Genomic DNA, 16,926 nt, shown 5'->3' with positions numbered 1-16,926 from the left:
GACAGATTTGTTGTTTTACCATATTGTTCTTCCCCCAATAAAAAAAATAAAAGGAGATAAAAAGAAAACTTTGATGCTTCTTAATAAGAACCACAATGTGGTGGCCAACTGCTTTAAAACCTCAAACGTTCATGGAACTCAAAAACATCTTGAACACAAACGTTATGGAGTTACACCCCTGCACCCAAGCACTTTCAGAAGGTACTTTACTGTTCAGGGTAATGAGCACACATCAAGTTTGTTCCACTGGATCCTATTAATGTTCTCGTGCTGGATGAAAAATTAAGAGGATTCTGACAAATGGTCCTTAGTAGATAGCTAAATAAAACCAATGTAATATGGCCTGGACGCTGATACAATACATCAATCCAGTTTCCAGTATGTGTGTGCATACTGTGAAAGATGTCAACCTGACTGAATTGCACACATCTGGTGCACTTACTAAAAAATATCCTTTCCAACAGGAGATCCTAACAAGGGTGTTGTGGTTCCTTGGTATCATACTGTAGCTCTGTCAGAAAGGAAGAACCGACAAAAACATCTGCAGCAAATGTGAAGACTACTGCTTGCAGCGGATAACCTGCGGGAGCAAAAGGATCTCGCCTCTCAAAGTTAAAAAGGGTGTACATTTTATTAGAAAGCCTTACCTGCGTAGCGCAGCGGTGCATCCTTATCCAGGGCTATTAATGGAGGATCCAAAAGCACCTTGTCATCATTCTCTGTTACTATACCATGATATGTCGTTTCAATCCATGGTTTGTGCTTATTAACTGTGGAAAAGAAGAAAGAAAGAATATGAACGGTATGTTCATTCAAGCAGCTTGACACTAACTGATTGTAAAAGCGCCTCTTAGTGGGCTTCCAGTACATGAGAACACAACCCTTGATTTGGGAATTTAGATCAGCTGGGCAGTCCGGATCAAGCCACTGGCTTTGATCACATGACTTTGATAGCGAACAGCACAGGAACACAAAGACCAACCCAAGTGTATTCAACGTGCTGCTTTCTTTCCCTAGTCTGTAAAATCAGTTACATTCCCCTTTTAAACAGGATCACGTTGGTGAAGCATGCATATTGTGGAAGCAGGTTCGACGTATTTAAAGCATGCCAGAGGGGTGTGCATGTACTCGCGCTTCCTGAACTCATGGACATTAAGCTGTACAGAGAGAGTGATCCATAAATGAATAAACCTCCAAGGTTTGTAGTAAACGACTTCCACCACACACAACACGGCAAGAAGTGTCTGTAAATATTGAGGCCACTTGCTACTTCGTTGACGTAGCGACTGGGCTGTTACACACCCTGGAATTCGACTTGCCAGACACTATTCACCATGGCATAATAGAAAGCCCTTATTGGTAAGCGGAAACCAAAACCACAGTGCATGTGGGGCACTCCTTGTGAGTCACACTCAACTTTGATAGTCACCAGCAAAAGAAAGCTAAGAACATTTTCCACTTGCCTCCCATGAGATTTTAGGCGAGCTTTCAAACTCATTGCTGTAAATCCATGGATTACCTTTCAAATACAGACCCCAGAATTAAATAAGGATTACAAACAAATGTGTCAAAGATTGAAACCAAACAGAACCCTTGCCTGCAATTATAAACCAAACAGGACAACTGTCTTTATTGCAGGTACCCTACCTGACTAGAATAGCAAGCCTTCTTTCCCTGTCCCCTGAAAAAAAGATTCCAAAAGGTTCCAAGAAAAGAATCCATCACTTCCTGTGGGAATCCCGTAGCATTCCTTAACCTGTGTAACGCTCTTCAAATGCAACTACAAGACAGCTGTTCAGTGGCATTTGCTTATCCCACAAGAGCCTGAATTTATAACCCGAGAGGAGAGAAATAAACAATGTCAGATATGTTCTTAATTTAACCTAGATACAAACCAAAACACACACACACACACACACACACACACACACACACTTGTGTTATTCTTCAAATCTCTGGGCATAGCCTGCTGGGAAGTAAATTTCCTCTCCAAGCATGTACTGTAAAACCCTTGCTGATGATTCCCTTTAATCTTCTTATATTAAGGCCTCATATGACCCAAAGTAAGGTGCATATATACATCTTTGGACAGGCTTCTGGACTAGACTGGTCAACCACCAAGATAATCTTCTTAAACTTACTTGGTGTGCAAATCTTCAGAAAAATAAAAACATCACATGGTTTTGTAATATGACCGTACTCTTACGGATATGAAAACAAAATCCAAAATTGATTTGGTAAGCAAGGTGTGCATAATATTTAGTAATTACCCTTTGCAGTACCTTGCACCAGCTCAGAGTATTATGCAAAAGGTTTTGACCAAACTGTAAAGACTCATCACAAATTGTGACACTGCAAACCGTTACTTAACATTGGAAGGCTGATTCATAACTTTGAATACTTCAAATCGCTTTTAGTACAGCCCCCAAAATAAACAGCAGAAGCTGTTACACACACACACACAATGGTCTGTATGCAACGCTCCTTAGTTGATGATCAAAGCTGCAGTAATTGTCAACAGTATAATGATGCGTCGAATACGTTTCTGTATTTGTAACCTCAGGACATGAGAACTTGAGAGCAGTCCTGTGGGCATGATTTCACAGTTTAGAATGGCTGGGGGGCAGCTCAGGGAGTTTATTAAGGAAACCTTTCAGCATCATAATACAGAAGCAGGCAAGTGTCTATTACAAAGTCAAAAAGTGACAAGAAGTTTTAAAATACAGTCCAAATTCACTACAACAAACCCTTCTTATAACAAACCCCCTTTAACGATCCAAGCAGCAAGAACGTTTTTCTTCAATGCCCGATTAGAACAATCCCTTTTAAAAAATCTACCCGGATAAAACGATCTCGGTAGTGACTGACACTGAACTCTCCAGTGTGAATGTGTTATTCTCTCAGTGAAAACAAAGACCTTGGTAGGCTAATTCAAAGATAAGGCTGATTCATAGATAACACTGGGGCAGCAGTGTGGAGTAGTGGGGCAGCAGTGTGGAGTAGTGATTAGGGCTCTGGACTGTGGCCCGGAGGGTCATGGGTTCAATCCCCGGTGGGAGACACTACTGCTGTACCCTTGAGCAAGGTACTTTACCTAGATTGCTCCAGTAAAAACCCAACTGTATAAATGTGTAATTGTATATAAAAAGAATGCGATATCTTGTAACAATTGTAAGTTGCCCTGGATAAGGGCGTCAGCTAAGAAATAAAAATAATAATAATAATAATAATAATAATAATAATAATAATAACCTATTGTAGTGCGAATCATGTGTGACGTATGCAATCGTTGCCATCTTCACACAAACTGCAACCATGGCAACAGGCGTGAGGAGGTAAGCATTGAGAAAAGCAAGAAAATATGAAGCAATCTACGCTGGATATGTATTCAGCATGTAAGTGTACTTTTTTCATTTCTTTACTGTTTTCTTTAAATATAGAGTTTAAATGTTGATCAATGTAAAGTTGTCTTGAAAGAACGACTGTATAAAGATGTTCAATTCAATTTGGGCGTTACTTCATTATTCTGATACAGCAAATTGTCAAACCCTATTACAGTGAACACCCTGAAATAACGAACATTTCTCCAGGTCCCAGGCGGGTTCGTTATAATGAAGTTACACTGTATATTCTAGCCTCTGCATTTCTAGCTAGCTTGACTTGAGTAAATAAAGACTGGATTCCATTTACATTTAGGGAACAACTGAGCATCTTTTAGATGGGTTCTGAAGGGGGTTTTCTGCGTAGTACTGCTTTATAAATACAGCTATTGATGGAAATACTTGGGGGTCAAAAAAAGCTTGATAGTTACATTTTACTAGCATGTGAAAAGAGTATGATTTCTCATTCCCTGCTCAAGCTGTAATAAGATACCTGTCCCCTCTGCAATACCTAAATTTGAAGTGAGGAAAGTTGAAAGAGACCATGCATGACCCCCGACCTCTCAATCCCTTTTTGTAACAAGGTCATATATAAATGCATGTTGCCCTGGGAGACTGGATAACCACAGATGCCTTCCACTCAACACCCAATATCATTTAACTAGATGAATTACTACATCAGCATAGTAGGCTAGCAGTTTGTGGGGACCAGTATACACTTAACTAAATGAACTAGCCTATATGGCGCTTTTTTCCTTTATAGAACGGCAGCTTTATTTTCTTAAATAAAAGTATTAAAACTTCAGACAGTCCAGAAGAAAATGCCTAAAATAAAAGTGCAAAATAGGCACACAGACCGCGACATCACAGATTCTTCCCCTTTAAAAATAAAAAAGTCACAAACTTTGCTTCCGAAAAAAAATGACATAATTCTAGTGTGCCAAAGGAAATGGCAGTTTCCAAACAGGATGTTGTATTGTTCCAACAAACAGGCAAAACAATCAGGCTGTAGCACATGCATGAAGGACAATTAGTCGTGACAAATGCAAATTAAATTGTTATGAAAAAAAAATAATGATATTCATGTGTTACACAAAATGAGGAATGTCCCCGACTGTGCTAGTGCTTTCTCCCACGGTGCAGCATGGGAGAGCCACTTTCTAATGGGGTTCAGTTTCAGCTTCAACAACCACAGAGATCCAACTAGCTATAAATACTGACCACAAGGGCAACGTATTCCTAAATGTACTCTTGGACAAGCTTTCTGAAATGACTTCCTACTATTTAAAAACACACAATCCTAGTTTAGAACCTCCAAAAGCTATGCTACTGCATCACAGCATGTAACAGGAGCAGCTACAGCAAAAGCAAGCGATCCCTCAAGTATATTAATGTACAGTAATATCTCCTTGTTAGGATCTAGTTTTTTTTATAAAAGGCAAATAGACAAGCCTATGCTTGGAACGGTATGTAACCCTGGTAAGCATCAAATGTGAATGGCATTCAATACTCTATGTGAATGATCATGCATTTTAGCAGTAGGAGACTATTCTAACTACTATCAAAGTGATATAAAACAAAGTGTAAAAAGATTGTAATACACTTCCTCTAGGGTCATGTTAAGCATACGGAACATCACATCGTATATTCTGCATACATTTGAACTGATCAACACTTAAAAGAAACCATCCTGTTGAAGTACTGTCATTAATTCCCCTTGCTTATTTGTTGTAAAAATTCTGTCCATCTGCAACAAAACCTTGTTATCTAGATTCAAAGAAACAGTGCCTAAATTAAGACACATAGAACAGTCTATCTTGACCTGATGGGATACCAAGTCAAAACGAAGGGCTTTGTTAAAAATGCATGAAAAATGAATCCAAGTACTGTACGCAGCCACTGCAAGATGTCTTCTGAACCGTTGACCATTTTAACAGGTGGTGAACAAAACAAAAGCCATTTGGAGGAAATGGTTCAACCGGAAAGATGTAGCTCTTCCTAATCAGTAGCTATGTCCAGCAACAGGTGGGAATTCCTCCAGTTCCTGGAGGTCCAGTACAATCCCATTCCCGTGCATGGATATGCAGTCACTCACAGCACACAACAATCCCATTCCAGTGCATGGATATGCAGTCACTCACAGAACACAACAATCCCATTCCCGTGCATGGATATGCAGTCACTCACAGCACACAACAATCCCATTCCAGTGCATGGATAAGCAGTCACTCACAGAACACAACAATCCCATTCCCGTGCATGGATAAGCAGTCACTCACAGCACACAACAATCCCATTCCAGTGCATGGATATGCAGTCACTCACAGAACACAACAATCCCATTCCCGTGCATGGATATGCAGTCACTCACAGCACACAACAATCCCATTCCAGTGCATGGATAAGCAGTCACTCACAGAACACAACAATCCCATTCCCGTGCATGGATAAGCAGTCACTCACAGCACACAACAATCCCATTCCCGTGCATGGATAAGCAGTCACTCACAGAACACAACAATCCCATTCCCGTGCATGGATATGCAGTCACTCACAGCACACAACAATCCCATTCCCGTGCATGGATATGCAGTCACTCACAGCACACAACAATCCCATTCCCGTGCATGGATATGCAGTCACTCACAGCACACAACAATCCCATTCCCATGCATGGATATGCAGTCACTCACAGCACACAACAATCTTTCTCATCAGTAAACAAAGATTGCATTTCCAGTGAAAGATATTGAAGGGTACCACCCAACTCAAACACAATCTTGCCATTTCCAAAGGTCTGTGTACAAGGAGAATAAACTGTTGCAATAATCCAGGACTGAGATCGTGCCAAACATAATATCTATAAAGAAGCAGGAAAAGGCATCAGTACAGAAAATGTTAAAACGTTTGAAAATTGTCATTTTAATTCAACCTTTAAATTCTTTTGACAAACAGAACCCCCAATACTTAAAGAGAGCATACAGATGCATGCATAAAAACATCCTTCAAGCACCAAGTTGAAGATGATTATACTGTCTGGGACTCTACTACAGAAACCACTTAACTTTGACTCGTTTAGACAGGAGCCTAAACATTAACTGAAGTTTGCAGCTACGCCTTCAAAAGAAAAGCAGGGAGCAAACAAGGCCTCTTATCTCATGCCAATCCAGTTAACAGCTAATACTAGAGTTCTCATATGTCTGTCTGGCATTTGCCCTGCGTTCACTCCCCATGCACCACTCTGACTGTCTGCGCAGCTCAACCAGATAAGAGAAAGCAAAGCCAATGTTGCAGCTCCAGTACAAATAGAGTCTTACAGCAACAGTGTATGTTGCATATTACATCATTGCTTTTATTGCCTTAGCGACATGCATTGCAAAGGGGTGATGGGTTATGGATAAACGGTGTAGTTTACATGTTGGAGACTCATTATCGGCATTCTGTAAAGCTTTTAAGAGTGGCCAACAGGTGCAAGTGTCTTAATGCAAAAGGCTTGTAAATCCCAAAGGTGTTGAACTGCTACATGTAGTGTAGGGCAAACAATTAGCATACTATCGCTGTGTATCCCTGGCACATGAACACGTTTGAATGCTGATTAAAACCCACACACAGACAAGTATCCATCATAATCTGGTGAGTCAGGTCATGCAATAAGACAGCTGGTCATACTTAAGGAATCTACTAAAACATGTTTTTTAGATTGACCGATTTCTCCATCACTCCTTGGTGTTCTTTGGACAAAGGTCTAGTAACATCCTTTTCCAGACCAAAGAAATAAGTGGCTCATATTTATTTTTTTAAATGAATGGGAAAATGCATTCAACTTCAGACTAGTCTTCAGTGCTAGAACGATCTCCAATGTCATTAATATTGAACAAGGAGTATTAAAAAAGCATTTCATTTTCTCACTTCATTTCCTAAGCAGTGGTTGGCAGCTACTAAAATGTGGCAGGGAGTGCATCAACAGTTTGCATTAAAAGCCTACAGCACATTGACAACTCAGGACATGTAGCATATGCTACAATTAATTCCCTTAAAAAAAAATGTAATTGCTCTGTTGATTAAACACCGCACCCACTACCCCCTCCTTAAAGATGTTCAATTCTCAGACACTGCCACCAGATCCCTCTTTAGAACAGACAGCTGTACCATTGTGCTGGCACGGTTTGTTCCAGCATCCAGTCACTGGGAGGCCAGCCTTTTATTCTTTTGTAATTCTTATTTATAGAAAAACTAAATGGCTACAGCCTAGAAGAAATCTAAAGTTACAGAGGACAAACCTGCATCACAATATCAATTCACCACATACTAAACCAAGCAGTGACTGGTAGCATTCAGTACACTTACATCACAGTAAAGCACACAGTGAAAATAACCATGCAGTGTCGCAAAGTGTTTTATATACACAGCAGGATAAGGATTTTGTTTTTACACTAGGTGTGAATGGCTACACAGTCCAACGGAAACTAGTACACCTATCAGTAGTTATTTACATGGTATTAATCCCTAGACTGATTATACTAGGCAATCTGCTTTCTAATGGCCTCTCAAAGATACCTTCATGTAACAGATTGCAGCTTAGCCTCTTAACATCTCCAGCTATAAATCCCCTTTTGAAACTACAATTACCCCAGATCAATCAACTACAAGGCACTTCACACTACTCAATGCATTATGACTTTCTTGTTTTTTGGCTAGAAAGCATTGCAGTGTGCCCTCCTCTGCTCGCAACACGTTTCCCTTGTTTTAAACAGAATTTACTGCCTTTGTAGATGCCCAGGCCTCCCTAGTGCTTCCTTGAGGACAGCCACACTAGGACTCCAAGACGAACTGAAGCCGAGTGAATACATATAGAAGGCTGCTTTCATTGCTGTAACCTCTTCAAGAATAACTAGTCTCCCATCTGGCATGATCTCAAGGGGTAGGAGAAACAGGTCACTTGTTGGCCTATACAATTAGATTTACTTATTTTAAAAAAAAATGCATTCTTGCCATAAAATTGGATCATGTTATCAGGGCTTACTTGATGATAACAAAATGGGAAAATTTGTTTTATTTAGGTACCTCCGATTGCACCAACTTTTGTACCCAAAATACATTATGTCTCATTAAATACTTTGCTGCAGCTTGCAGTGTTTGAATTGAAGGTATCTTTAAAAAATAAAGTAATGCACAATCAAAAAGTTCTTTGAAATTATTACAGAAGTTGAACTTCACTTTCTTTGTGAAAACAAGTTGTACGAACTGCAGCAGTCGGGTTTAAATTAAAACCTAGTTCAACACTGTTTACAAGACCCAATAATGGGAACCACATATCCCAGAAAACCATTTGCCCAAGTCACACTGAAATATGCAAATAAAACAAAAAAAAAAACAAAAGGTTCCCACGGATGGAAGCAGTGCAAAGGAGAACCGCGACTTCGGGAACAAATTTCACAAATGAGATACGCTTCAGGAACAGAATGTCTTTCCCAGCATTTCGTTCCTACACCGCGATGCCTTTAGTCGAATCTCTTTCTGGTGCATTACGGCCTGCAAAAGAGAAAAAGTCTTCAAAAAAATAAACAATGTCCGGGATACAAAGGGCCCACTGTTTACTGCAGCTTCAGCATTATTCTAAAACGTATTCGATTTCCACATGAAATGAGGACAATATTCAATGAGCCTAATAAAAGAAACTAAGCACATCAATAAAATCAATTATAAAAAAGACACAGACAGACGTACTGTGATTAGCCACCAAATTCAGTGTTTACAGACATATTTACTAAAGAGACTCTTGATAGTAGATGGCAGAACCAAACTTTAATGGCACCAAGACAAAGCCTTCCAAGTATAGCCCCTACCATAATTCCAGGGACTTACACACATCCCCCAGCAGATACAGTAGCCTTCCCTTCCTGCACACCCACCTGGCAATTCCTGAAGCCAAGTGACCAATCAATAACCTTTAAAAAGGGGTGAAAGACCCCGATCGCTACATTTCAGGAAAAGTTTATTGCTAGATTTCCTCAAAAGGTAGAGCAATGCAGTGTTGATGTTTGCTGTGGGTCACGCCTCTAGAGTCTGAAAAGTCAATGTTTACGAACAAGGCTATCAGAAGCATTTACAAAAGAGCTCACGCTGAAATATAGGGCGCAAGTAAAGAATTAAATGGGGTTGTCCCCCCCGTCAAGTTATTGTAACCCATAATTACAGAACAAGCTGGCAGCAAAGTAAAAACAACTTGATCCTTGGTATAATTTAATGTGCGGGTAAACATTTTCACAGCAGACTGCTTGAATTATCTGTCCTGAAATAAACAGAAGGGCACTGGATCAGTATATCAGTATAGATAGTATTTAATTCATGATCACAAATGTGATAAGATACATAGAAAGACAGCACGTCATACATGATTAGTCATAACTTCAGTTTCCTGGACTGTACTAAACACCAGGACACTTACCAGTGCATGCCTGCAGTTTGATTTTTAACCCCAACCACTCTGCAGTGCCTTCACCTGCACATCTTTAGATAGCCAGCTGATAAGACATTTTGCAATCACATTTACAGCACTCGAACCACAGCATTTTGCTAAGCAACGCATCAAGTTTGTTATGTCTTTAGATCAGTGTTAATTACACTAATTACAGCAGATGGAAAGTCCCACAAATTGGTTGACAGCTACTGAAATGCGTCAGCAAATAAAGCGCCACATAAACCACCGATGTGAAGCAATAAATAAGCCACATGCCTGGGGTTACATCAAACAGAAGCATCATTACACTGAGCCAGGTACTGTACATCTTTAACCTGTAAAGCATTTTAAAAATCCTCATGCAGGATGTACATTTCAAACAGAGATGAGACGTGTCATACTACATACTCCATGTAACCTCAAGCATGTGGTTAAAAAATTAAATGCAAGCAACCAGTAGATACCTTTGCTTTACCCAAACTAACAATATATCCAGTTTGACTACTTCTAAAAATCCAGCCAAATTAGACAACTCCCAAAAAGAACCAGATGTACAAACTTTACTTCAAAAGCAAGGGTGGTTAAACTGAAGTGCACAATATACATTACCAGTCAAGCAAAGTCAAAACAGCCTTAGCTTTCCACCACACAAAATCTGAAGCTCCAGGGCATAGGTTTATCATGCAGCTTACATAAACCTAAAGCTGCAAAACCTGATATAAACTGTGTTTAGATATACAGATCGTACTGAATAGTACTGAACAGAGTACAAACTCTCTGTTCTCCTGGTGTGTATCTTTACCAGGACATCAAGTGTGCACGTTTTGTTTTTGAACCTGCTAGTCCACGTGTGCATGGTTTGTTCTAAGCCATATTGCAAGGTCACACTAATTGCTTTTGCCATTGAAGTCTGAAGCATGCAAAACTCCAGGAACTATTGGGTATAATGAGAATTGAAAACATACAGTATAATCCTGACCACACACACACTCACTGCTACCCTCTGGGGCTGCAGAAAACTGAAGTGGCCATTACCTCAAAACACTTCACAGGGGAATGGTTTTAAAAGCACGGGGAAGACACCAGCTCTACCATTATTAAAACACAAATCTCAAGACAAAAATTAAAACGCTGAGGCCGTCGTATAGGTCCTGTCCTTTGCTTTGGTAACTAAAGCAGTTTTTAGAATGAGGTATTGTGGATCAGTCTATATGTGCATCAAATAAAAAATCTCTGACCAAGCAAGTTAAGCACTGTGAAATGATAGTTAATTGCTCCAAAATGAACCTGCTGGGTTATTGGTCATGTATTTTCCCAGCTGCAGGGCAGGGTTACATATATGGCTGGCTGCATCCAGCTTTTCCACAGCTTGTTCCTTCCATTACATGGATTTGCCAGCTAATACCAACATTATTGATCAATGCCGACTGCTACACGTTATTAACAACTGTGCTGTACGGGGTAATATTAGGCAACACCGAAACTAGTACTAAAGCACATTACATTTTAAAAGCTCCTTGAACTGGGGCTGTGAGAAGATCTGCAATGCGTATGTTTAAAAAGGCTTATTTTCCAGACTAATCGATGCGGGGAGGCAATACTTCAAGCATTTTAACTATTCATGGTCAGAAGTATGAGTATTAATAGCCACAGCCACATATATATTAAAAAGACTATAGATTGAAGCAACATCCTTCACCTCACCCAGTCTTAATCCATGAACGAAATAAAGGTTTATGAAAACGCACTGGATTGAAACGAGTGAGCACACTATCACACTTGTAAAAACGGAAATGTTGTTTTATTTGTTTCACAAATGAACAAATTTAAATGAGAAAGAAAACTGAACTCCTGAAGATACGATATATTTAACAACAGGAATATTCAAAACCTCGCCCTCGGGGGAAAATGAATGCAACCACTTCTGCCTGGACAGTGAATTGGAAATATGTCAGACATGCATCTATGCTTAAAATTAACTGCAGAGAAGCGTGAACAATTTATTATACCATGTTGTGTAATGCAAATTGTCAGTAACATTATTACAATAAAAAAAACACTGTCATTTAAAAACACCGTCAAAAATCATGTGATTTAATGTGACTTTATCCTACTATTAAATTCAACCAACAATAATATTTCTAGCCAAATGATTAATATATTCGTGTTTGTTTGTTTTTTATCACGATTTTCAACACAGAACAAACTGCATGGTATCCATAATTCCCTGCCACCTCCAGTGTTAAGGGATGCGATGAGACAACAGATTCCCCAACCAGCAGGGAAGATGGAAAAGGATGCAACGAGAGAGAGAAAAAAACAAAATCTCAAGCGCTTTCTCTTACCTTTATCCGCATCAACTCCATATAATAACCCAAGAACCAGCCAGGCTACATACGCAGGAGGCTTACACCTTCGCACATTCATGCTTTACAAAAAAAAACCTGATTGTTAATAATATTAATAAATAAAAAAGGAATCTGATGGAGCGCAAAAATCCAAAGAATGCGTTCTCTCTCTGCTCAGCAGATCTAAGATGGCTGCTGTTGCCTCCGCCACCGCCGCTATTCCCTTCAATCCCCTTCGCTGCTGCTGCTGCTGCTGCTGTGGCTCCAGCGGGAACTAATGGCTGCGTGACGTCAGCACTGTTATTGTGGGAGTGCTGCAGCCGCTACCCGCCTTGATCATCGAGCTCATGCGATCTGATGATGAAAAAAGACAAGTGCTGGGGGATGTTGGCGTTGTGACCCGTCCCCTTGCAAATTTTCCCAGACTGTCAGGGAATGCCCCCAGACACTGACCTTTTCTCTCTAAGTCACCATGACCCATACGTTTTTGTTTTTTTTAATTGGTTCTGAACACACATTTTAATTTACACGATGTTCATTTGAACTGTAGCTTTCAACCTAGTGATTTAGTGAATACATAATAACCGATACTGCTGAGAGTAACGTCGTCACAATAACACAGACAATCACCATTCAGGGACATTCTTGCTGAATATTCATGTATTCATAATTTATATTCACATACAGAAATGGTGTAGTCATTACAATTCAGAGCAAATTATTAAATTGTTTCCAGTTTATGTAATCCAAAATATAAAACAGAGCGAAGCTAACTAAAGATATCTAGTCAAAAAAAAACCCGAAAATTGTCTCTCAAAAATAGAACGCATCGCTGCAAAGGTCACAGAGTTGAGGTCAGGCAGGTACTTTTGTCTTATCAAATGTAATCATAGGAATCAGAATCATACGAGCTGATTACTGATTATACAAACAATTCATTTGCAGATTCTCCCTAGTCTAGTCTGTTTTCAACGCAAATCGTGTTTATGCTTACATTTGTATTCAAGGAACCAGCATTTTTTTTGTACTATTGGATACTTTGCTCTAGCACTTTAGGAAACTCATTGAAGCTATTTTTCTCCATCTCTTGGGGATTCAACTTTCCAGAGCCCTGCAAACTTAATTAAACAAGTAGTTTGGTGAAGGACTTATGTTAGGAACACACACATACACACACACACACGCACACGCACACACAGATTATTTTACTTAAGAACTGTGCCTAATAATGTGGAGCCAGGGTCCATAACCACTGCTCTGAAATAAAAGTTCTACAAAACTTTAGAACTGCTAAACATCATTTTGAAAAACCTTGCTCACCTGTCCTTTTTTTTAGCACAGTCAAACTAGCCCACTACCTCCAAACCCACCTTTTAAATCAACAGGAAAGATTCATTTATTAAAGCAGAGGTGGCAGACATCTAACAGTGCATAGCTGTGTTTCTGATAAAATTACAGATGAATTTCGTTTGCAACAACAAGATCATTTACTGTGTTATACAGAAACCAAGGCTGTAGTTCCAACAATAGCAGATGATCACAATAGTCCATTGTGCCTCCCGGGAAGAGAATAAGTACTCCTTCTGTAAACTTGGAAGTCCCGCAGACATCCATCCGTTTTGAAAAATAGAGCAACACAATCCTAATTATCTGCACAGGACAACAGCGGGACTGAGCTGTGATCTCAACACATGGGGACAGATTCTGGATGTACATTCATTAGATGCATTTATTATTCCATTCACGTATTTTGCTATGATCAAAATGACTTGCTCCTCATTATAGTAAATGTGTTTTTTTTTTTTTTTGCAATAATCACTTTGTTGTTTGTTCGGATTATTTATATTGCCTTATTTGTGTTGCACAGTGGGGGGGTTTGCATTATGTTTTTAAAACTGAACACAAGCAATTATAAATGAGAAATGGTGTCCTTGCCACTTGCAGATTCTCCCTTAGCTGAGATGGAATTCCTTTGCCTAACAGTGGTACACAGCTTTAGTTTTCAAATACTAGCTGATATAGATCTCTCTTATATACGGGGTACCCCTTTGTTGTTTGGACACCAGTACATCCATTATTTCAAGCACTCACTCATAAATGCTGAGTTAAAACTATATGGAACATCTGTCAAAGTTTTATTAAATGCTTTTGTCGGTGTTACATCAATATAACACTGATAAAAACAACAGACAAATATTTTGCCTACTTGACTAAAAACTAAGGCCTGGATTTTAAAGTTTGGTAACGTTGAGTACACTTTTTTTTAACAGAGTTATTTTACATTTTCAGATGTGGTAAGAGTACCGGCTGCTTAGTTGTACAGCAGTGTGCTTGTAGGAGGGCAAGAGCAAATCCCAGATGAGCAAGTGGCAAATAATGTGATTATCTGAAAGCGAGTGGTTCAAGTCTGAGGAATGACCCCTTTATTTTATAGAGACACAGCCATTCCCACAAGCAAAAGACACCCCTGCTTCATCTGCTGTGTTATTTTACATAATCAGCATAGAGCTAGAGGCACAGTGAGCAATGGCATTTGTAATTACAAAGCTAGACCTGCTCTATCCCTAAACATTATGATTCATCTGTCATTTATAATTCGTGAAGACATTCATTTCGGATCACATAAAATGCATTAAATTGAATCTTCTTTTCCTGGCCCTAGAAAGAACCTTTCCTATCGTCATTTTTAATTTGTTAATTTGTTTCTACGCCTATTCATTATGACACTGTTGCTGCCAATTTGCCGTCACGTGTCCAAAGGCAATTAGCTGAATATGAAAGGGAGGCTATTGGCTGTGTGAATGCAACTGTGTGTGTTGAGTGGTGTGTGTGTGTGTGTGTGTGTGTGTGTGTGTGTGTGTGTGTGTGTGTGTGTGTGTGTGGCAGAATAACGCCATTATGGAATTACATTTGATAGCACAGTTGTAAACAGATCAGGCTTACACCAGCAATCAAATGACCAGTACAGCAGCTGCTAGTAGTATGCAGCAGGTAAACAAGATAATAATGTATTTTATTTGGTATATCACAGTGTCTTGTAGGCTTTATTCAACAGCCTGTTAGCTTCTCGCCACGTCATTTATTATTCTGTCCTTGGCTGGAGGTGTTTGTATTTTAAACCTTAAAAAAATACTCATCCTTATTAGAAATGACAGCGTGGTTTGATTTAATGATACACGTAGCAGCAGCCATTACAACCAAGCTTTAACTCAATGTTAATCCAGCTGGGGTTTATTGAAGCCAGAATTCACACCACTAAATACAATAAAATACTATAAGGTTGAGGGCCGTTGAGTGGAGTGTTTCCTAACCCTCTTTGCAGAGTCTTTAAAATAGACCTTTATACAGCCTTTTAAACAGGGACTGTACAAAATAGAGGAAAGGATAAACAAGAAGGAGTAGTGCTGGCTGATTCTCTCGAAGTAATTTTCTAAAACCAAACGAGTGGTCCGTGGAGGAGAGAGGGTTTCTGTTGTCAAAGTTTAAAGAATGTGTGAACAATTTTCTCCAGCACATAGAAAAAACACAGCTCAGCAAGATTTTCAAAGAAGGGAAAGTTTGATCAAGAATAAACGTCTACCAAGGATATTGCTGGAAGCCTAGAGGAGAGACGCTATCAAGACCCCCCCACCTCACGCCCCCCTTCAAGCAATCAAAACCTGATCGCTTACAGGAAACGAAGCTTGATTTATTGGTCCAGGACAGGTGCTAGGAAGAAATGCGCAAGCACATCTTTAAATCAAGTGTGAAGGTTACATTCGAATTCAGGGATGGGTCTCAGGTTGGATATGAGGAACTGTGATGTCTAATAAAAGTGCTTAATCATAAACATCAAACTGCAACACATTCAAGTTTAACAGTTTTTTTTTTAATTTGGTCCTGTGGGGGGTCAGAAGGATGGACTGTATTTGATAGCGTATGAAAGGAAGCTCTCGGATGATTTTGAAAGGCTGCGCTTCTTTTAAGAGAAGCATAAATGGAGTTATTGATGTGGCTATCAAAAATAAATGGAAAGCCACCTGGATTGAAATCTCATACCCGCTATATCTTAAGCAGTTAACACACGAAGCCTGGTTTTAAAACATTTCTTAAAGTATTTTAAGTATAATTGCTGAATATGTTAAAGATTAATATATTGATATTCTTTGTCTTTCAATCATTTAGGGACAATTCAATCAGGTTCGGGGGGGGGGGGGGGGGGGTGTCGGTGTATATATATATATATAGAATACTAAATGGGCTGCAGTGAGTTACAAGGTTGTAATTGCATCGAGGGGTTCTGGTGACACCATAAACCAAGAGAGCAAAGCTAGGCTGGTTTATGATGAATTCACCTGAAAACCCAGATGCAATTATAACCTAAAGTAATTTTTTTTTTTTTTTTATAATACATGGATCCCACGACTTTCAAGGTTTATATCAAAGGCAGTTATCTTTGTTGTGTCTTTGTTTTCTTGGTCTCCGATGAATGATTCTCTGCTTCTAGTCTGGGAATTTCAAAACGAGACATTTACAGTGCTTGGAATATTTTTTTTTAATAAAAAACGACAGCATTTTAAAATAAACTTTTAAAAAATGAGCTGGGAAACTCATAAATAGGCAATGTGTCGTCACATCGTTTATTAGGACTTTTTGGCATAGCATCGCAGATTATAACTGCTGAATAATTTTCAATTATTTGAACAAAAACAATAAACTCTTCTTTTGTGCTGCTTTAAATATATCAATATAAGAAAGT

General features: G+C 39.2%; 1 protein-coding gene across 4 annotated transcripts in view; it reads right to left on the bottom strand.

Moving 5' to 3' along the window:
• Positions 1 to 12,604, bottom strand: part of LOC117425570 (calsyntenin-1-like) — a 28,386-nt gene extending 15,782 nt beyond the window's left edge. For 3 of the 4 annotated variants that reach the window (XM_058993200.1, XM_058993199.1, XM_058993201.1), the window contains exons 1-2: positions 12,186 to 12,603; positions 648 to 770 (exon numbers count right to left, since the gene is read on the bottom strand). In XM_058993200.1, coding sequence (XP_058849183.1) covers positions 648 to 770; positions 12,186 to 12,267 — 205 coding nt within the window. In that variant the 5' untranslated portion in view covers positions 12,268 to 12,603. Of the gene's footprint in view, positions 1 to 647; positions 771 to 12,185 lie in introns of all 4 variants that reach the window. The other variant, XM_034042571.3, reaches the window with a different exon arrangement.
• Between the last annotated feature and the right edge of the window lie 4,322 nt (positions 12,605 to 16,926).

Source organism: Acipenser ruthenus, chromosome 20 (assembly GCF_902713425.1).
Source record: "Acipenser ruthenus chromosome 20, fAciRut3.2 maternal haplotype, whole genome shotgun sequence".
Classification (NCBI taxonomy): domain Eukaryota; kingdom Metazoa; phylum Chordata; class Actinopteri; order Acipenseriformes; family Acipenseridae; genus Acipenser; species Acipenser ruthenus.
This window is presented reverse-complemented; position numbering and strand designations above follow the sequence as displayed.